Here is a 22,035-nt window from a genome sequence, read left to right on the forward strand (position 1 = left end):
TTTTATACATCGGCTCTGGCAGCAGCCGCCGGACTCGCCGCCGCCGCTCGCCCCCACCGCACTGGATTTACCGCCCGCCGCGGCCCCGCGCCCCGGCCCCATGCCGGGCACCGGCAGCAGGTTTGGCCTCTCGCTTCTCCTTCCCCCACCCACCCCTTTCCCGCTCCCTCCCGCCGCGGTTTCCCGTCTTCTTCCTCGCTCTTCTGCCGCTCTGCCTTCGGCCGCTGCGGGAGGAAAGCGGCGCGGCGGCTGCGCCTGGATGGGGGAACCCGAGGGAGACTTTGTGGGCAAACATCCGATGCCGGTGCCTGGAGCCCTTATCTGCCGGAGCCTTATCTCGCAGTTATCTCGCAGGAGGGAGAGACGTATTCGGTGCCTATCTGCGAGGGGGCTGTGTGTGCGTGTGCGTCCTGTATTGATGTGCCTATGGTTATCTGGAGAGCCCCGAGGTGGGCTGAGAACGGAGAGCCGCGCCGCCCGCTTCTCTTGCTGTCACTTCTCTGCCTCCCCTTTCGCTTTCCGTCCCTTCTCCGGGAGGCTGGGCACCGAGGTCTCTGTGTCTGACTGTTTGTCTGTCTGCCCGGCCTCTCTCAAGCTGGCGGCTCCGCAGTGCGACCGGTCTCGGCACGGCCGCCGGCGCCGCGGCTGGCCGCGGGATGTGTGCCATCCCCCAAAGGTGTGCTCGGGCTCGGGGCAGGCCCCCAGGCAGGGCTGCCGGCGGGCACCGGCCCCTGCGGCAGACACAGCCAGCCCGGCCCGGCCCCTGCCCCGGTGCCGCCGCGCACACGTCGGGGCCCGGCCCGTGCGCATCTCCCGGCTGCCTTTCTCTCCTCCTCCTTTCCGTGACCTTGGGCTGGAAATAAGCAAACAAGCGAGGCGATGCGCGGAAAAGCTAACATCGCTCTCCGGAGAGGTAACCTTAAAGGGATCGCCTTACTGATTGTTTTCTCGGTGGAACCGAGTCAAATGACTCATTCATTGAAATAATCATAGTAACAACAACGACAGCAGCCAAGGAAAGGGCTTTGGCACAGACCGGGAAAAATGCCCCCCTTCCCGCCTCGCTCCCCTCTGTCCCCACGCCCTCCCGCCACCTTCCTCCCGGCGTGCTTCATGTTCGAATCCGCAGCCCAAGATGCGGAGGGAGAGGGGAGCAGCCGGCCGGCGGCGCGGGGAGCGAGGCCGGAGCCCGCAGCCCTGTCCCCGCGGGACCGCGCTCCGCGGGGCGCTGCGCGGCCGGCGGCTCCTGGCCCCTGTTGACCTGGGCTGCCTGATCCCATTCCGCCGGGGCGAGGGACAACAGCGCCGAGGCGACATGACTGATTAAGCGCTCAGAGGGTCCAGATAAGCCCTGATGAATCTCATTAAGGGAGGGAGACGGGCTGTCCTGTTTGCTAACTTTGTTGTTATTATTTCTCTCCCCCTCCCACCCCCGCTCTTTTGTGTCCTCCTTCCCCGCCCTGCCCTGCGGACCCCCCCTCCACTTCTCCTCCCCTCCTCCCCCTTCCCCATCCACACCCAGAGGCTAGAAGGGGACCTGGATGGCCGTGGCTGAAGGCGGCTGCTGCGCGGTGAAGCGGTGCGCTGCGGACGCCGGCGGTTCCTCCTGCCCCTTCGCGACCAGGGAGCCGCGCCCGTCTCCTCCTTCGCCCTCCTCCTCCTCCTCCTCCTCCTCCGGCTGCTCCCAGGGCAAGCGCGGCTCCTGCAAGACTCCTCTGCCGGAGCCCGACGGCAGCTACCGGCCGCCCCCAGCCGCCGAGGGCAGGTCGCTGCTCGCCCCCTACGTGCACTTCGGGGCCCCCCACCCCTCCGGCCTGCCCAGCTGGGAGGACATCCTGCTCTTCGCGGATTTAGACCAAACCAACAAGCTGATCTGGTCCAGCCGCGGCCCCAAGCCGAGCGCCCTCGGCGCCGAGCAGCCCGAGGAGATGTACCAGACCCTGGCCATCTCGGCCGCCCAGGGCCCCACGCCTTACGACGGATCTCCAGGCGGCTTCATGCACTCCACGCCTAGCTCCCCCGTCTACGTGCCTACGACCCGCGTGGGCTCCATGCTGCCCACGCTGCCGTACCTGCAGGGCAGCGGGGCGGCCCAGCCCAGCCACCCGGGCAGCGGCCACGCCGTCTGGTCCCAGTCGGCCGCGGAGAGCCCCTCATACAGCACCGGCGGCGGCTCCCACCCCTCGGGCCGCTTCCCCTACTCCCCCAGCCCGCCGGTGGCCAACGGGGCCTCCCGGGAGCCCGGCGCCTACAGCAACAGCCTGGGCGCCAGGGACCAGTACAGCCCCCTGGCCCGGCCGCTCAACGGCTCCTACCCGGGGCCCTACACGTCCTACGTGGGGCCGCAGCTGACCCCCGCCTGGCCCACGGCGCCCTTCGAGAACTCCATGCTGCACTGCCTCCAGGGCCGGGCCGCCCCCATCCCCGTTCGGGCACCCAGCGCAGGTAGGACCCGCCGCCGGCGGCGTGGGGGGCGGGCCGGGCAGGGCAAGGCAGGGCAGGGCGGCCGCCGCATGTCGGGGGTGCCCGCTGGCGGGGCCCCCGGGGGGTGCCGGCGGGGCGCGGGGAGGCGGCGGCGGGGCTGGCTCGGCCCGGCGCGGCGCGGGGTTCGCCGGCTGGGCGGCGCGGCCTGCGGCGGCTCCGATGCCGGTGGCAGGACGGCGGTCCCGGGACCGCGGCTCTTCTGGCGTGGAGGTGGCTCTCGTCGTTTGCGTGGGATGGGGGGGGGGGTGGGAACACACCCCCAAAATGCAGCGCTGTTCGGAGCACGGCAATCCGGGTTGCAAACCCGCCGTTCCCTGAACGAATCGCCCGGTGCAAGCCTCGCTTTTAAGCTTCCCGGGTCCGTACATTTCTGCTTCCCCAAAACGCGGTGATCTGGCCACGAAATGGTGACAAATTCACTGCTGCGAATTCACCTTTCTTGCAGCGCGGAGGAAAATTGCAGGGGCTCGCTTAACCCCTCTTGGATTATTTCGACTACAGACCCCTTTGCTGCTTCGTTAAACGAGAAAAGCAGCAAAGCAAAACCCCTGATACGAACGAGAAACCCCGTTTCTAAACTGCTGTTAAAATATGGCACCTCCTGATGGGATTTTACTTTTGCTTCCGAGGTGTCCTTCCTTTTTTTTTTTTTTTTTTTTTTAAGTTTAGGAAATTCTCGGTGTCAGTAAATTAATTGTAGAAGTGGAGGTTGAGCTGTGATGATTTAGTCAGAGGTAGAAAGATTAACGATTATTGCAGTCTCTTCAGCTTTAGAATATATGTATGTATCTATAAATACAGACTATAGAGAGGGGTGTGTGTGGGTATGTGTATATATATATCTCAATATATCTATGTATATTTACATATATTTGTGTATATTTATATATATTTATGTATATATGTGTATGTATACACGCGCGCACACACACATTTGATCAGCATTTGCTTTAATCATAAACTCCCCACCAGGTCGGTATATTTTATATACACTGTGATCTTCTCTTTCAGTGCAGTGTTGCAGAAAATTACTCGATGGCTTTTCATCTTTCCAGAGGGGTGTAGACGATGCTTCTCCTGTCTCCCGGCAGATTCAGGCATTTTAAGCCTCCCGCTTGGTGTTTACTAACATGACAGAGGGAAGAAGACTCAGTTGTAGTGGTGGTAGGAGAAGGGCAGAGGAAAGCCGAGAAGCCATGTCTCGGGGCGACACGAAAGTTGACGGTTTTAACTCAATTCCCAAAAGTTACAGTGTAAAACTAGGTGATGGAGGAAAAAAATCCGTTTGTGGTTTTTTTTTCTTGGGTTTGTTTTTTGGGTTTGGTTTTTTTTTTTTCCGGGAGAAAGGTGGAGTTGGAGACTCTCGCGGCAGGGAGAGGAGAGGGCTGGGGGAGAAGGAGCAGAGAAGGCATGGAGCAGGGCGCCGGAGGAGGCTGGGGCAGGATTGCCAAGCCAGCCGGGGAGGGGCACGGCGGCTTCCCCTGCTGCCGGGGGTCCCTCGCCCGCCCGCCCCTGTGTCCCTGGGGCCGCCGGCCCGGCGGGAAAGGCGCGGGCAGCGGCTCGGGCAGCGGCTTGGGCAGCGCGGGCCGCCGCGGCGCCTTCCTCCCCTTTCCCCGGTCGGTGCCTCCGGCCCGCAGTGCTGGGGAGCCGGGGGGCAGGGGTTGGTCTCTGGGTGAGCGGCAGGGTGGGCGCCGGGGGAGCTGCATCGCGCTGTAACGCGGGGCGAAGGAGCCCGGAGCTCCTGGGCCACGCGGGTTTCCTGCTCCTGCAAGAGAAAACGCGGCAGCAAAGCCGAAGGCACGCGTGCTCCCGTTTCAGATCATTCTGTCAGCCGTCCGGAAAATTGTAGCCGCAGTATAGTTTTACGGCTAAATATTAGGCAGTTTTGATACAGCTTTCTTAACGTTACTCGTAGAGTTACTAAAACAATATCTAAAATTTGAACTTTATTTTGCTTTCCTTGGAGGGAAGTATATTTCCTACGATCTAAGGGGAAAAAAATCTTTAAAATGCCCGAGAAATATTGTCACGGCAGAATTTCTTCCTGCAGGCACGAAGGTAATGTTATGAAGTAAACAGCCGAGACAAATAACTGTTTAACTTCCAGCGTCCTTGAAGCCTTAAGCATTTCCCTGATTACAGGCTTCAATGGTGCTTTTAGTGCAAAGATTAATAAATCTTAGCGACGTGCTCAGAGCTACGAGCTGACAACGTAAGTTGAACCGTGCTCTCTGGACTCTGCCGTGTGCCCGTTCCTGTTTAGCTCCTAATAATTTGCAAACGAAGGGAGGAGAGAAATGTATTTCGGTGGGTGCGGGCCAAAAGGCCGTTTCTTTCTCAGCTCAATGCCCGCCGTGTCATCGCAGCCCTCTTTCCAAAGCTGCCTGACGTTTACAAGCTCTCTTTTGCTTTACAGCACAAAGCTGCTAGCAAAACGTAACAGAATAACCCAATGATGAATTAAGGCAGGTAGCGGAGGGGATGGAGGGAGCAAAAAAAAAAAAAAAAAATCAATGACGAAGCTATGAGTCTGAAACAGGCTTCCCCATGCTCAACTTGAAAGCTGCTGCAGAAATCCAAACACCTTCTTTTATTATTTATGCACAACGTGGCACGGTATATGTAAAACCCATCTTTATTTCCCCCCCCCCGAAATATGGAGAGGTGAGTCAGAACAAGTATATAAAGATTTGCAGGGGTGAAGGTGTTTGCTTTTATAGGTGGGTTCTCTTTACTTTTTGCCGTGCATTTAGACCCTTTTTTTCCCAGTGTTCAGTAGCTATGAGAGCAGGAGGCAGAGCACCGCATATTTTTCCATTTCGTCCGTTTCCTACCAGCCAGCTCGAATTTGACCAAAGAGCCGAGGCAAAGTGCTCACTCCCCGTTGCTGCCTTGGCACACCAGAGTCTCAAACGCTGTCTCTAAATTTGAAGTTTTTACTAGTTGTGAAGCATTTAAAATGAGAGTCGGGGTAAAAACTCCTTGCCCAGCCTCGACCCGGGGGGGAATATGGGGCAAAACCACCGCTTCTTCTACCCCGCCCCTACCAGGGTGGACTGTGGAAGCGGGCTATTCTGGCAGGCACCTAACTCCTCTTGCCCCCCCGCAAAAGCCGTGTGTACCCCCCTGTCTGCTCGGTGAGCACCACGACGGGGGCTTCACCCCTCGAGCGGACCCCGCGCGGCTCCAGCCAGATTTCCGACGGGCCAAATCCTGACGTGAGTGCAGGGCTGCCGGGCGTCGCCGCTCCGCCTGGCCGGTGCCCCCAGCCCGTCCTGGGGAGCACGGGCTCCGCTCCGGTTTGTAAAGCAAAGGTTGCGCCGGGGCCGGCAGCGAGTCTGGTACAGTTAAAGAAATTTGAAAAAAAAAAAGAGGATTTTTGTAAAAAATCACCGCATGGCCGCGATCACTGCCGGGGAATTGCTTTTCCGAGGGCTGAACAGCGCCGGTTACTTGCTCGCCCGGGGCCCGTCTCCCGGCGCGGCGGGGCCGGGGCAGCGCTCCGCGGGGCTGAGCGTCCTCCTGCGGCCGTGCCCCACCGCCTCTCCCCTCTGCTCCTGCCCCCCCCCAGAGCTGCTGGAGGACCTGTCCGAGAGCCGGGAGTGCGTCAACTGCGGCTCCATCCAGACCCCGCTGTGGAGGAGGGACGGCACCGGCAACTACCTGTGCAACGCCTGCGGGCTCTACACCAAAATGAACGGTCTCAGCCGGCCCCTCATCAAGCCCCAGAAGAGAGTGGTGAGTGGGGATGGAGGGGAGGAGGGGGCGAGAGGAGCTGCACCCCAAGGGGCACACAGTCAGCGCTAACCAGGGGGAAAGCAGGGGCAAGGGTGGGCCAGTGCAATCAGAGCATGTTAGCTCGGTGATCCCCCCGGCTGCAAAACCAAAGCGGTGCTTCTAACCAGGTTTGCAGGCCAAAGTGGTCCCGGTGAGGAGCGAAAGGGCTGGCGGCCCTCTGGGTGCTGCTTCGGGCCCACCTCCGGGCCCTGTGCTGGTGAAATCGCCCTCTGCCCCTGGTGAGCCGCACACAGGGCATGGGCCGGCCTGGCTTTTTGAGTTGATAGACCCTGTCGGTGAGGGGGCATCAGCGGCTTGGAAGAAATTTGTGCTGCTGATGTTGGATGTTTCCAACAGAAAAAACTAAAAAAAAAAATCAAGGTTGGAAAGTGTTTGTTCAGAGGGCTAGGAATTTCTCCAGACCTGCTTTGTTTGCTGAGAGCTCGATCCTTGGGAATGTAAGCAAGTTTTGTATATAATTCAAAGAAAACCAATTGTTTAAACAATGATAATAGCCTTTGTTTTGTTTTACTCCTAAGAAATGAGCGGCAATTTTTCTAAAAATATACTCCTAAAACTAGGGGGGGAAATAAATAGTACAAACCAGAACCCCTGTTTATAACTCAGGCTGGCACTGAATAGGCAAGGAGAAAATTTAACAAGTGGGAACTGCACATTATGTTTAGCAAATCTGGGTGGAGGTCAGCAGAGAGAAAGAATACGCTCTTCAGTAATGGCTGTTACTGAGTGAGCCACAATAAATCACGCCAGTATAATCCAAGCTGATGTTTGGACCCTTGTGTATGGAGACAGTGTATCAAACCCATCAGCCTTTCAAGCCCCTTTCAGTCACGCCAGCTGCTTTGCTCCATGCCTGTTTTCCTGGTGTTAAAACACATCCAGTTCTTTATTTCACAATCATTTGAATTTAATGCCCTTACGGGAGCGGGGGTGGGGTGGGGAAACAAAAACCAAACCCGTGGTGATCAGAGCAGACAGTAAGTGCTCAAGAACCAGCCCACCTCTGCTTCAAGACCTTTCTTTAAGCCAAAGAGTTAATTTAACTTCAATCCAGAGGTTGATTACTGCTGGGTACCCATTTTTTCTAGCCCGTTGTCCACTACATTTCATGACACAAGGTGTTATCTCATCACTGGGGACAAATGCAGCAGATGGGGCTGATCTGCCACTTGTCTGAAGTGTCAGAGCTTGACTGGCCGTGGCACGCTCACCCAATGCAGATTTCAAGTAGCTGATACCTGGCTCTGGCATTTCTGTGTTTCTTTTCTTTTTTTTGAAGGAGAGGTGGGGTTGAGGAGACTAAAACAGAGTCAAACTGCAGCCCGATTTCAGCCTGACACCTCAGTGAAATAACTCTGAAATAGCTCTGCATAACAATCCCTACTGAGTACCCTGGCCATAACTATAAATCAAGCATGACTGTGTGTTCATACAGTTGGAAATATGTAGGTGAGAAGGGAAAATGTTTTGAAAATGCTAAACATGTTTAGATTGCCCCAAAGTTTCTGATAAAATTCCTGCAGCAGAAAAGTCACTTTAGCTTCAACACCCCCCCCCCATTTGTTTAGATATAGGAATGAGCAAAAGCTGTTGAAATAAAATATATGAAGATTTATACCAGACTGCATACAAAAGAAAGAAAGATTTAACAGAGTGAAATGTCTGACAGCATTTCACTTGCAAGAAAGAAAATGAAGCATATGTATTAAAAGCAGCTTTTTTTCACCTGATCCATGTAAAACTATTGAATTGAGGGGTGCAATTTGGACACTGTGTGCACATGTATTTAATAACAAGGCCAAAAATTCTGTTTCATGAGACCTGGATTTTTAAGATTAAGAAGTATATGCATGTACTTCAACCTATATTACACTTGGCTGGGGTTTTTTTTGCTGTGCAATTAATAATGGATTACTGATTCAAAATTACAAAATTCGTATTTAATCTGGAGTTCTTTCTGAGCTGTGGTGTAAGATGACAGCTTACTGCTAAAGAAACTCGAACAGATAAAATTCAGGAAACTCGGTTATTACTCTGGAATATTCTTCATTCTCAAAACATTTTTATCGGTTTCCCAAGTGGCAGGCAGCTCTGCGGTATCAAAGGTGACCGAAATACGTCTTAACAGCCCAGGAGTAAATGATTCAAGAGGAAGGGCATTGTACCCTTAAGTTAGTAATTTCAGTTATGGGTGCTTTATAGTCAGAATAAGATTAATGCAATCCTCTAAAACTGACTTCTCCATGTAAACTTGTTCAGCTGCCAGACACAGAGCTAGACATGGATTTTTTTATATTTTTTTGACAATACGATACTTTGAAAAAGACTAGATTTATGATGTAGCTGGAATTCTTTGCTTGTGATGAACGTAAAAGAGATCACTTGTTACAGGGACTTTTATAACCCATTCACCTTCATTTCACATGTTTATGAGGACTGCCTTCACTTATGATATACAGCCTGCAGCCATAAAGCTCTGGGTTATACGGTTATTTCTGATACACGGTTGCTTCATCTTGGCTCCAAACTCCACGGAAGAGTGTCATAAATGGCTTGTTTGCATTGGGGACCTTGTTGTCACCCACCAGCTTTTCTGCTGGCTGAGGTGAAGCTCTGCTCTGTAAAACACGCTCCAGAGGCACATTGTTTTTTGTGTGAGGGTAAAATGGGTGATGATTAAAAGATGCTTGCTGTTGTACATGTTACCCCTGGGATGTCCGGGAAAGTTTTGCCCAGCCGTGGTGCCACCAAGGGCAGGTGATTAAAGCGGCTGATTTTTCTGGTGAATTGGGACTATTGGTGGCAGGTTCAGAGCTGCCTCTTTGCCCACTGCACAGGGGAGAGGGCGTTGAACCAGCTGGAGAGGCAGCACAGGGGTGAAGTGCCTTCTCCTCAGCTGGATGGAGCTGTAGTGGAGATGCTTCCTAGCTGTCCTGCTGGAAGAAGAGCCAGTGCCTGGTGTTCTGAACACAGGTCCCTGGGTCAGCAGCTCCCAAATGTGAATTTTGCCTCTGCCATGACTGCCCAGAGTTGCAGACTCACAGTACCTCTTCATGTCAGCTTTCCAGTCTCTGAAATGAGGATAATCTTGTTTTAATTCTGGGATGTCACTGATAGATGCTATAAAAACCCCTCCTACCATCCCCGCTGCATGTTAAAGTACTTTTTATAAACTGTAAAGACATAAATCATTTGCTCCTGCCCACTTGTTTATGCCTGTGTTTGCCTACGCTTGCCCCTAGCCCTCGTCCCGGCGGCTAGGCTTGTCCTGTGCCAACTGCCACACCACAACCACCACCCTGTGGCGCAGGAACGCGGAGGGCGAGCCTGTCTGCAACGCCTGCGGCCTCTACATGAAGCTCCATGGGGTAAGCGGCTGCTTTGCCGAGGGAGATTCCCTGCAGGTTCTGATGCTTCTGTGGGGAAGGGGTGGTCCTCCCGCCGGCGAGTGCCCGTTGTCTTTGGAGGGGTGGCACTGGGCTTCCTCAAGCTTGGGTCAATGTTTCTGTTGATGCTAATGGTCTCAGCTCACAGTCTGGACCATGGAGTTAAAAAAAAAAAAAAAAGGATAAAATGACTGAAAAATACCCAGCATTAGAAAATGGTTATACCGTTTTAGCAAGTTATGGTTTTGACAAGTTAATGTGTTTGCCGTTGTAGCTCTCCTGACAGATCTGTACAAAGAAACCACCTCTGGATGAGTGGCAGTGGTCTTTTTGCCACCGGGATTTAAATGAGCTCTGCAGTGGGGAAAAAAACCCCTAGACCTTTAATAAGACAGTTTTTCATGCACAGACATAGCTATGCCAGCAAAACTTTAAATGTCATTCCAGCCTTTGCTAGGCAATAATAGAGGAAGAAAATAGCTCTATCCTCAGTGTGGTGGAGTATGTTTTGGGTGAGACTTGGAGCCTGTTATGCCCCTGTGGATTAAGTTACAGTCAAGCACAAGTGTTTGAAGAGTTAGGGCATTAGGATTGATTGGGACTTGGTCTAGTCTTCAAGGAAAAAGTAAATTATATCACAGGTTTAAACATTATAATGATAGTAAGCATATGCCTGAATTGTCTTTCCCCAAACTCATGTTATCATTAAGTTAAAATATATTTTAAGCCAATGTTTTCTGTAAAATGGTTATTAGTGTGATGACACAGAACACAAAGCTGATTTCTGAGCACATTTTCCCCATAAATATAAATTTGGATACTATAAGGCTGTATCGCAGTTAGAATTGCTTATAAGATCAAATACTAAGTCAATTATGGCCTAAAGCTTCTGTCCTAAGACACTTAGTGGCAATGATCTGGTTTGCATAGCTGGTCCATAGGAAGAGGAATATTTTTCCCCCTCATATGCATTCTTGCTTTCCAGGATCAGCCACTGGAGATAATTCCTAACTGACTGGAATAAGGAATCAGGGATCAGATATACCCTGTCCAATTCAATTTCATATGACCTGGGGCCAAATGATGCTGTTTTTCCCTAAAAGTGTGCTGTTTATCTGTGGACTGACAGAGGTGTTGGAAACAGTGTTTAGCCCACATAAAGAAAAAAAATTCCCTGCTTTCTTTATTCAGATACAAATCCCCTTGAAACAACCCATTGCTTTGCCCAAATAAAATGCAAAGTTTTTTTGGAATCACTACTGTGACACAGGAAAAATTTACTTGGTATACGTGACTTCAACAGGCATTTTCAACATCACTGTTTGATCTTGTAGTGTGTTTTGATTTTTTGCATTAGAATATATATACCTCTGTGATCGATGTGGAAATTTAATTTTTTCAGGTTCCCCGACCTCTTGCTATGAAAAAAGAAGGAATTCAGACCAGGAAGCGAAAACCTAAGAACATAAATAAGTCAAAGGCATGCTCTGGTAAATATAAAAGGATAAGACAGTTGAGCTGCAAGAGGTTTTTTTCCCCTGGCTGGAAAATATTTGTTTTTAATACCGGTTCCCCATCTTTCAGGTAGCAGTACTACTGCGGTTCCTATGACTCCAACATCCACGTCTTCTACTAACTCAGATGACTGTAGCAAAAACGCTTCTCCCAGCACACAGACTGCAGCCTCCGGGGTAAGCTGTAAGCCGATGTTGGTGTCTGTAAGCAGGCTGATCGCTGTGCAATGTTATCACAGCTTTTATCTTATCTAGCAGAACAATAATCTAAACAAACTTTCCAGTTTTGTTAGCTGGTACTGGAACAAGAGTTTTGGAGGATATTACATATAGCTGTAAACACAACGACAAGCTGAAGTACTTTACAAACCTCTTAATTAAGATCTATATAATTTTTATGATTAAGTTAACCACAGTTTAACCCCAGACATTTTGTTTTGAAGTGTTCAGGTTCTTCTATTTCAAAGGTGTTCTTCTGGAGGAAAGACAATAAGTCATGTCCAATTGATACTTTCAAGAAACAATTGTGCATGTACCCCTTTTTTTCTGAAATGATCTGGATTTATAATTCAAGGCACTGGTGCTCTCACGTTTTCCTGAAGCTGTTAAATATATATGTGCATTTGTACACATTATCCCAAATGACTGGTATACTCCAGCAAAACTTTATCCTGCTGTATGGAGGGAAGCGCAAAGGTTTTTGTTTTAAACTAAGATGTGCACTTAAACCCTGATCCAGACCCAACTGAAACCAGGCTGGGGCAGCCCGCTGATTGCAGTGCGTAGATCAGCCCTCTCCTCGCAAAGGGCTCTTCAGGGGCCAGATGCTCAGCATCTGGCAGCACTGAGCTCCAGAGGAGCACCAGGGGAGCACTGATCATCCCCTGCTTTAGTTTTGATCCTTATTTTACATCATGTACTCAAACCATCTCAAACTTTCTTTCTTCACTCAGTTAGCACATGTGACAACAAATAGTAGCGCTAAAGTTGCGAAGCTTAATGTAGATTAATTTCTAACCCCTTGGCTATACATATCTGTATCCACACTCACTCCTCATGCCTTCTGTATCCTTTAATCTGCCACATCATTTCTTTGAAAAGCTTTCCTAATGTGGCTTTTTCTACTCCTTTATTAATAAAAGGAAGACATTGTTTATAATAACTATTTTTCAATATGTCTCAGCGTTCCCACATCCAAATTCCTTTCAATAGTTTAATTCCTGATGTACAAAGTTTCATTGTAGAAGGGGAGGAAAAAAACCATTTTTAGCAAATGCGATTGTTCGTGGACTGACAGGGCCACCCAGTTTCAGAGGCGCTGGGTTTTGGGTTTGGATGCTGCCAGACAAGGATATTACTAAAAGGGCTTGTCTTTGACATGAAAAAACCCTGTCAGTCCAATAAAATAAACAGATCACATCAAAAAAAGAGAAACACTAACCAAAAAGTGAACTGTTACTGGGTTTCAGGCTCCCCCCAGTGAACTACTATGCAGTGTTTTAGGCTCTCCCCTAATATTTGCAGTGGAAAAGATGAGGCCAAATTTTCCTCAAATTTTCCTTATGTTGCCTTAAGCAGCACTACCAGTCCTGAGGAATGTCATGAGATTTATATAATGGTCAGAATTAGAAGGACAGTCCCAGCTGAGGCCGAGGCAGCAGTGTAGGCCATAGGCAGTGCAGCCATGTGCTGCTCAGGGGAGGAGGGGCCATATCGATGAGATCCCATTTCCCCTATGCTGTTGCCTTCTTGGCTGGCTAAAGCCTGCCTTCCTTTCTGCAGCCCTTCTCCCTAGGAAAGCATACCAAACCTGTTATTAATAATCTTCATGTTATAATTTTAATAGTACCATTTGTAATATAATTTTGCCAGGCGGAGTTGTGTGGGTACCAGAGGAGAGTGGGGTAGGACACAATTTGTCAGCCAAAAGGCTAGCTGAGAGCTGTCTGCAGCTAAGAGAAACTCCCAGGGAACTTGAGGCTGCTCTTAATTACGTGTAGGAAGGCATCCCCCAGTGCCAGGACTTCAGTTCTCCCTGATTTTTCTGTAGCAGATCAGGCTGGGAGAGGACACTTGCATGAGGGCCAGGGAAATCTGTCCCCTTGTATCCAGCAGGCAGGACAGTAACATCTGCACAGCCTTTTCCCCACCATGATTCAGTCAGATGTAGCCTGCATGTGCAAAGCACTTGCAAATTACCTCTTGTGAAAAATTTCAATAAAAGGAAGCGATGGAGGGAGGCCGTGAAGTGCGCTGAAGCGGGGAGGTTGCAACAGTGACCAGACATATGGGCATCCCCTTGGCTCTCCCTGACCCTACATGAGGGGCTAGTGATCTCCCACCCCTGCACTCCAGCCTCAAATGTACATAAATGAGGATGGGATTTGCAGGGGAGCAGTTGTCAGGACATGTTGCAGGTATGGCCACATCCTTCTCTTGGGGTCCTGGCTTTGCCCAAGCATCAGCAATTCAATGGCATGAGGACAGGGAAGACTGGAGGTGGAAAGCAGAAAATGGTGGCTGTTAAGACTGGCTCTTGTTGCCCCAGACTTCATTTGGGAACATGATCACTAGCTGCAAAGGAAGTGAAATAATTTCTTATGGGCCTAAATATCGTGGGAGGGGCTGAGCGTTCATAAGGGCCATTAAAGCTGTCAGGAGTGAAGGGATGTCAGCATTTTAGAGTGAGACAGCCTGTAATCTGATCACACGCTGAAGCAAAGACACTCTGCTAGACTTCTATTTTCCTTGATTTCCACCACCTACCCCCCCCCGCCCATTGATAGCCTGAAGGTTTGTATTTATTCTTAGAACAGGCAATGGCTTTACACAAGGAGAATAAACTTTTCCGGGCCATGTCAAGAGGGAAAACCCTCAGATGGATGAACCCAGGCTCTGTAATCTTTGGTCACTTTAACAAGAACGGCATCAATTCCTGCCAGCGCTGCTGGTGATGTTGCCGAAACAAGGGCACCTGCTGGAAGAGCGAACCTGGCTCATTCCCCACATGTTACACAACTGGCATGGCAACTTGTTTTTGTTTTGCTTTGTTTTTACTTCTCCAGCCTTTATTCTGTGAAGAGGGGAAAAATGCCAAATTGACATTAGGCAGAGAAATCTGATGACGTTTTAGAAACTGTTGTCTAAAATTCACAGCAATGTTTTTGCTAAATGAAACAGAGAAAATGAATTCCTCTACTGGTACAAAAGCAATTTATTATGCCTTTTATGGGAGGCTGCCAAAAGAGTTCCCAGTTATGTAGAAATCTAATGGAAATGAAATTCAGCAGAATTCATTTGTGTCAGTAATGTTCACTTTTTGCCCTACCTTTCTTTATCTCTTTTAAAGGAAAATAAAGAGGGGAGGGCAGAAAAAGAGAAGGGCAGCAATTACTCTTGGAAATGTCTTTGAGGCTATCCATTTCAATGAAGGGGATCTTATATGATGCCAATTTTGAGACAAATTAGCAAGAACATTAAATGTTGATTTTATGTTCTAGCTGAAGTTTAAACATTTAAAAGATATGATTAATGAATTGCTGTGGGTGCAAAGTTGATTTCAAACGTCCCAAAGTGTAGAAGTGTTTGGATCAGAGATATTTCGTTGTCCCATTGCAAAGGGGCTATGTGCCAAATTCACATCTGGATCTAGGATTTAGGCCTATTTCTGTTTTCCTAAGCAGTATAAGTACTGGGTGTCCTGTGTTACTAACATGGAAAAGGTCCAGCTTCATGATATATGAAGTTGCCTTACATCCCCGTAAAAGAAGATTTGAAGGTTTCAGACAGCCTGCATCTGCATCTATACCTGCTCTCCCTTTGATGCTGCTGAAACTGTACAGAGAAAAGCTACGCAGAGCAAGTTGCTAAACGAAGGGCACGGCCTGTAGCGCACACCCATCCATTTCCATGCAGGGCCTCCAACTAGTGTGATTCCCAGAAGGACTTTATTCCCTTATTAGGATAAAAGGCAGTATGAAAACTGCTGTAAAATCTGCTTTTTATGGCAGGACATGGAAGCTCCTTGAGCCAGGGCTGATGTCAGTAAAGGCTCAGCAGTACCAGGGGAGCTCCTCTTTCAGAAGACTCTAGCGCGCCCTTTGCCTCCAGTTTGGAGCTTTCTCAGAAGGAATGTAATCACACACCATAGAATAACTTTGGACAGTTGTCTTGCAGGTAAAACTAGCGCTTACTTCCCTTGGAGGTTTACCTTGAAAAGTGGTTCAGGACTGGCTCTTCAGTGTTGTAGGGTGGAAAGCGAGAGAGCTGTCCAAAATGGCCTCAGCAGGTGGTGAGCTAGCAGGAAAATGCATTTCTAACTGTCCCCAAAATGCCTGACAACCTGGGCTGAATTATCTGAACAGCTTCTCCTACATTTGCTTTCTTTTGTTTTCAGAAGAGGGTTCTCGAGATGGTTAGAGGTGGTGTTCTTTGCTTCTTTTTAAGCAGCAGATTGGTAGGACATTCATGCAGGCTATAGGGGAATCAGCCTCCATACAGTATCTCCCAGAGTCTGGATGAACCAGAGACTCAATGTCTTAAAAAAACTCCCCTAAGCACCTGGATATCAGAAAGCTGAATGGCCAAGGGTCCTTCAGACTATCTGATAAAGATTTCAGGTGGTATAGAATAATTCCTTAGCTGTCGGGACAGAGTTTCCATGAGAAAGGCTCACCAGCATGGTTGGTAGGACTTTCACCTGGAAAATGGGAACACGGTGCCTCAGTCCTGGTATGAGTAAATATTTATCTAAACCAGGTGGAATAAGATCAACAGGAGGCACGAGGGACATGGCAACCTAAAATACCAAATAGTCTGGTAGTCAGGGCATTATACTGGGAGATCTGATACTCCAGTGTAAACCTTCTCTTGGTCTCCTGCTCTCCTGTGTTAGTCCTCACTCCTGGACAAAACTGAATGCTGCTTTCTTCTCCCCACTCAGTATCATACTTTCAGTCATTCTTTTTTTTTGCTCTGTGTACATGTATCCAAAAGAGACCATTTCATTTTGTATCAAACAGAACAAAGCAATTCAGCATTTTTGCTTCAGTGAGGAAAACCAAGGAAAAAGAGTATTTTTGGTTCTACCCAAAACTTCTATATGCATGTGGACACATACATTTTGCTTGGTTTCGTTTATTGCCAAAGCAATAAAGCCAATTACTCATACACCCCTCGACAGCAGTGGGGTCATCAGCTTCCCCAAGCCACGCTGGAAGTTGCCTCCCTTAGGAAATAAATGAAGTATTAGCCACAGATTTATGTTGCTATAATACAAAGGAGAGATTAGAAGATATGTAAACATACACGTCTGCAATATAAACAAAAGGATCAATTGGACTAGCAAGAAATGACAACTTTGCGTACTAAGAGGGTCACTAAATCAGAAAAAAAAAGCTGTGGTTTTGCAGTGCCGAGACTTGCTCTTCAGAAACCAGGGAGTGACAGTATTGGGAGAAAGTGCTCTTGGTGGGGATGGCAGTTATTGCAGGGAGGCTGAGGCTGGAAAATTGAGGGCTCCACCACAGTTTCCCACAATATGTTATATGTGAAAGAAGTTTTTGCAAGTGCATTTCAGCTGACAGTGCTTATCATTTAAGTGTAGTGAAACTAAACTAGGCTAACTGAAGAGGAAGAGAGTGTCGGCTAAGACTCAGCTTACTACAGACTTAATTGTAATGTTCAAAATTCATGCAGCATTTTGAACCTGTGAAGTGGATAGAGCAAAGGTCTATCTGATAGAGCAAAGGTCTAGATCAAGACTCTTCGCCACCCCCTCCAGCTGTTAGCACAACTCCTTGCCCAGAGCTTTTGTCTTTCAGCTGCAGAGGTGTGGGGGAACACGGGGGCAGGGGGTGTCCCTCCCCTCTCCCTGCTCTCCGTTGTGGGCAGATGATGCAGGAAGGAGTCAGTGCAAGATAGAAGGAATCTTTCAGCCAGAGATGCTGGTGCTGTTCTACAGGCCAAGCAGCCTGGTTTTGATCCGGGCCAGCTTTAGGGGGGGAGAATTTGGCTCCAGGGTATTGACAGCAGTTTTGAGTATGATGTAGGTGTCTAAGTCCCTCTGTGGCTCTGGCTGAGGTCTCCTTGTGAGCATGGTGGGCAGGTCCTCTACAGAAAGGCCACCTCTGATCCAGACAACCTGCCTGGGGGCTGCCCCATGATCAGCTCCTGCTGGTTTGTGTAAAAAGAAGAACGTTTGCAGAGACAAACACAACCTTCCTCTGTTTGTTTGGGGGGCAAGCTCTTCCCAATGGGCTTCATTCATTTTTTTCCTCAAGAAGCTGACCTTCATTTGATTATCTATCCTATTACCAGATTTCAGCAATAAAAATAAATCCATTACCTTTTTATTGATAGAGCCAGCTGCTGTGAATTAGAAGAGGTCGTTGACTTAAGCAGCATTGTTCAGCTTATTTATTCCAGCTGACAAACGTCCTCTAACAACTAACTGTAACCTCTGTCATCTTTCATCCCTTAAAGCTGGAGAAGAAAAGAGCAGAGGAAGGCAGGCTCGGGAGCAGAGCTGTGATTCAGCCGCATCCTTTTCATGAGCTAAAGTTTGTTTTCCATGTCTCACTTTGGGAGCTGCCTGAGCTGTCTGGATTTGTCATGACATTACTGGGGTGGGGTTTCCAGGCCCAGCGGTCCTGCCCAGGTCCTGCCCGCCCTGGCTCAATGGAGCCAGGATCCGGCCTTGGTTGGGCAGGGATGGGCAGTCTTCAAACAGGACGTGCCTCCGTGTCCTCCCTTCTGGGGTGCCCGAGGGAGGGGTAGCTGATAACCCTACATGGAAACTGTGGGTCCCTGTGCCCCACCTTTGTAGGGCTGAATCAGGAAAAGGGTGAATTACACTTTCCAAGCCCGGAAAAAACAGGTAGTGATAAGATACTTGCCTAGCGGAACAACAGCAGCAAATATGGGCAGACGGGAACCTTTCAAAGCAGCTCCTAGTATTTTTAGCTCAGGTTGAGCAAACACTGCTCAACTCTAATTTAAACCCTTCTTCCACTGTGGGGAGACTCAGGCTGTTAAAAATGATGTCTTTTGTGCTAACAGGGATCTATTTGATGTATTAGAAATAAAAAAAGCCTTTTTAAAAAACTAGGCTGATGCAAGACCAAAACCGGACCCAAAGGCCAGTGTGAAACTTGCCTCATTGAATTCTCCGTGCATAGTCACAGGGAAAGAGGATACAGAGATTCATTGTCACTGATTGGCAATTGTGTATTTCAGAGAGTGATAAAACGTATTAAGATTAGAGCTGCTTTGGCTGTTTTTGGGGGGCAAGCAATTGTTCCTTCCATCTCTCCATTTCTGGGTAGCAATTGATGGAGCGGGATCCTGGTTGATGACTGGGTAGAAGAATAGTGGCAATCAACCATTTTAATAAAAGCTACAGAAAATATTGGAGTCCAGGTTATTTCAGACAAAAGTGACTGCTGGCAATGAGTATCTCTTTCAGAAGGTGAGGTTTTCACTGAGTTGAGCACAGCAGCAAGAACCCTGCACAGGACTGTTTGGAAATTACATTTGAATAAATGAAGCCTTGCTTTTCCTATGTCAGGACTGCTAGCTTGGCAGGGCTCCAGGAGAGCCAAGAGCTCTACTCTTGTAAAATGATTAAATATGTATACTTTTCACTTAAACAGCAGGCAGGAAGCTTCTGCAGTCACAGTTTAGGACAGTCTTTTTTTTTTTTTTCTTTCTTTTTAAGGAATCTCATCCAAAGACTATCCATTAACAAGTAAATTAAGGTTTTAAAGCTGACATATCCAAGAGTTAATTTTGAATGAAGTCAGCTCTTAAACATTTCCTTTATCAGGTGAAAATGTTGCCCCTTCTCTCTCTGGCACTGCAAATTTTTCCTCTTTAGCGGATTTGCTCAGCCTCATGGAAAAAATGATCGCTTCTTTGTCTTTGTAACTCTCCATTTCTATGTTAAAATAAATGGACTGGTTCCAGTGTAGTTCAGAGGTTCATCTTTGTGCCTACCAGGGCTCCCCTGTGTGTTGTCTTGTGTGTGTAGCTGGCGGAACAAAAAGGCTCCTGCTTCAAAGGCATAGAGTTTCTCCACTTGAGATGAAAGGAGCATCCTTTTAGTGGCCAGTCTTACAGGGGTGAAGTGGGTGTGGCTAGCTTTTTGAAGGGTGAGGAATGATTTTAGGCATTTCAAGGTCAAGGGATCCAAAGAAGGTTGATTTCCAGGAGGTGATATGCACCCACTGCTGGAGAATTGGAATGTATTGGGATTCTCCCACTGGGAAGTAAAACTATAGGTGCCACCACTCCCGGATTACATTTTTGGTGTTGGCATCTGTGTCCCTTCAGTAGGGGGCAGCGGGACACACGCATGTTACCTTCTTCATCATGGTCTGATTTCCAGGTTTTTCTGCACATCACGTGCTTTTTTTTCCACCTTGCTGTGAAGATAACCATGTGCTGATCTCCAAATGTAGCTGTCACTCCCATCAGCGGGACTGAATGAGCAGGCTGACCCTGAGACATTTTGTCAGTTTCAGGATTTTGAGGCATGGGGGCAAGCAGAGGGCAAACCCAGGCTTTCCACAGAAATCCTAGGATAGCAGCTGTGCCCTGAGCCCACCGCGCTCCCACTCACACCCTGGTGCATGCAAAGCTCACCCGCTCAATGAAATCTCTCTTTGCTCTTCCCCCTGCTCCAGGCGAGCTCGTCAGTGATGTCTGGCCCAGGAGAGAGCACCAGTCCTGAAAGCAGCAACCTTAAATATTCAGGTCAAGACGGGCTGTACACAGGAGTCAGCTTGACCTCCACGGCCGAAGTGACAGCATCCGTGAGACAGGATCCCTGGTGTGCCCTGGCTCTGGCGTGACCCGGTGCGAGGGAAGCTGGATCCCGGCTCTGCGCAGCAGCCCCCAGGCGTCCGTACACGGTTTCTTCTGCAGAGCGGTCGCCACAGCAGCGGGAGTGCTGGCAAAGACCATTCCTCTGAAATTGTTTTTGTGCCTTGGCAGCAGAGGTGTTTTTGAACCTTCAAAAGAGGGTCTGCTGAAGCATCCAGTTCCTCATCTATGCAAGAAAAATATAGAGAAAGCAAATGCCCACCGGGGGATACCTAATGCAGCCTTACGCTCTCAAAAAAGAAAAAAAAAAAGAAAAAAAAAGAAAATGGAAAAAAAAAAGAAGAGATAAACCTAGACCTATTGATAGATTCCAGAAATACATCCTCAACTTACCCAGCAGTGCTGCCTTTCTGATTGTATAGTTGTTTTCACTTTCTCATTGTCTACTCTCCCAAGAATCTGGCGTAAGTCATCAGTGTCGGGGGGGAGTAGCAAAGGCCTTAATTACCAGAGATAGCAAGACACTTTTTGACGAGCATCAGAAGTATGTACTGCTTGAGTTGGTACAGATGTCTCACACGGAACATTTGATGTCTTCACCCTGTCGGTCCTCTCTTCCTGCGCCCTTCATCTTCAGTGTGCCTTGCTCTGCTCTTCAGAGCCCAGCTATGCCCCTGGAAGAAATCACAACATTTGGTACAAGTCTCACAAGGTCCAGCTTGTTAAGATTTTGGGGTGGGGGTTTTTTTTGGTTTAAAATATTTACTCACTTTGCAAGACTGCGATATAACTTTTAAAGTACACTGTGACTGAGGTTTATGAAAGTTCGTATTTTCTGGCTGAACTGTATAGAGTCAGTCAAAATTTGCAAACAGGGTAGCAATCAGATATTTTTCTTCCATATATACAATAATTTTTTTAAAGAAGTGCAATTTGCGTTGCAGCAATCAGTGTTAAATCATTTGCATAAGATTTAACAACAGTTTTTATATGAATGAATGAATGTAAACATTTTAACTTAATGGTACGTAAATAATTTAAAAGAAAAACTTAACTAGGCATCCTTAGGCTTTTTAGTGCAACAAAAACCCATCCACTTTCTGTTTTTCCAGTTGTTAAAGCAAGAGTTTCAAAGAACAAGCCTTCTCTCAGGAAAATTGCCCTAGTCATTGCTCGGAAGTGTTGTACAAAAATGCAAATGCATCCCCAGGGTTTTTTTGCCATTGAGTAAGTATGTGCTGGAAAGAAACAAATCGCAATGAAACTTTACTACCTAACTGATACATATGTAAATACACCATAAGATATTTAGGCATCTTGAAAATGTAGGATGCAATCTGTATAGTGTGACTGACACATAGTTAGGTTGGTTTCCATTGGTTTTTAAGTGGGATGTCATTTGGAAAGTTGTTTCATCAGAGCTTTACAAATAAAAGGGTATCATTTTAGGATATTTTTTTTTCCTGTACACTGTGCCTTCTTCTTTGTCTCCAATGCAGTTGTTAAGCTACATTAAAAGCTATGGAAATGTACCTGATGCGGGCGGAGTGTCTGATGGCTGCAAGGAAGGTCTCCAGCTGAAGTGCCTGCTCTGGCTATCTAAGTCTGCATTGCGTGTGGCTTTTCTGCAGCTCCCCTCACTACGCCTTCTGATGATATGTAAAACTAGGGCCTCCACCTACCAACACAAGACCCTCATGCACACGCAGGAGGTTTTTTCTGATGAAAGTCTCGGGAACTGATCCCATGCTTTGTAAGAACTGTCATGGTTTTGCTTGGCCTTCACACCATAGCTAAAGGGTATCACCAGGTCCCCTATGTGTGCAAATATCAGCCTGTCACCCACTGCAGACATAACTGCTTAAGGCCAACTGGGTGGCAGAGCCGTTGCATGCCTTCTGGCATCCTCTGGTGGCCAAAGGTGAAGGGCAGCAAAAACTGAGGGCGCTGCTGCTGCTGAGAAGACAGTGAATTTTAGCTACTGAGGGGAGTGGAAAACCTTTCACTGGCTCTGAGGACTGGTCCTTTGC

General features: G+C 48.5%; 1 protein-coding gene across 1 annotated transcript; it reads left to right on the forward strand.

The window, feature by feature from the left end:
* The first annotated feature begins 8 nt into the window (after positions 1 to 8).
* GATA6 (GATA binding protein 6) lies at positions 9 to 21,473 on the forward strand. The gene is made up of 7 exons (XM_069779144.1): positions 9 to 120; positions 1,523 to 2,445; positions 6,056 to 6,222; positions 9,525 to 9,650; positions 11,071 to 11,158; positions 11,253 to 11,359; positions 19,867 to 21,473. The coding sequence occupies exons 2-7, from the start codon at positions 1,542 to 1,544 to the stop codon at positions 20,032 to 20,034; spliced, it is 1,560 nt and encodes a 519-aa protein (XP_069635245.1). The 5' UTR covers positions 9 to 120; positions 1,523 to 1,541; the 3' UTR covers positions 20,035 to 21,473.
* Positions 21,474 to 22,035: the final 562 nt, after the last annotated feature.

The sequence above is a fragment of the Haliaeetus albicilla genome, chromosome 3 (assembly GCF_947461875.1).
Source record: "Haliaeetus albicilla chromosome 3, bHalAlb1.1, whole genome shotgun sequence".
NCBI classification, from domain to species: domain Eukaryota; kingdom Metazoa; phylum Chordata; class Aves; order Accipitriformes; family Accipitridae; genus Haliaeetus; species Haliaeetus albicilla.

Coding starts and splice junctions, on each gene's coding strand:
- GATA6 (XM_069779144.1), top strand. CDS start 1,542: ATGGCCGTGGCTGAAGGCGGCTGCTGCGCGGTGAAGCGGTGCGCTGCG. Junction 2,446..6,055: donor CGTTCGGGCACCCAGCGCAG/GTAGGACCCGCC, acceptor GCCCCCCCCCAG/AGCTGCTGGAGGACCTGTCC. Junction 11,360..19,866: donor CACAGACTGCAGCCTCCGGG/GTAAGCTGTAAG, acceptor CCCCTGCTCCAG/GCGAGCTCGTCAGTGATGTC.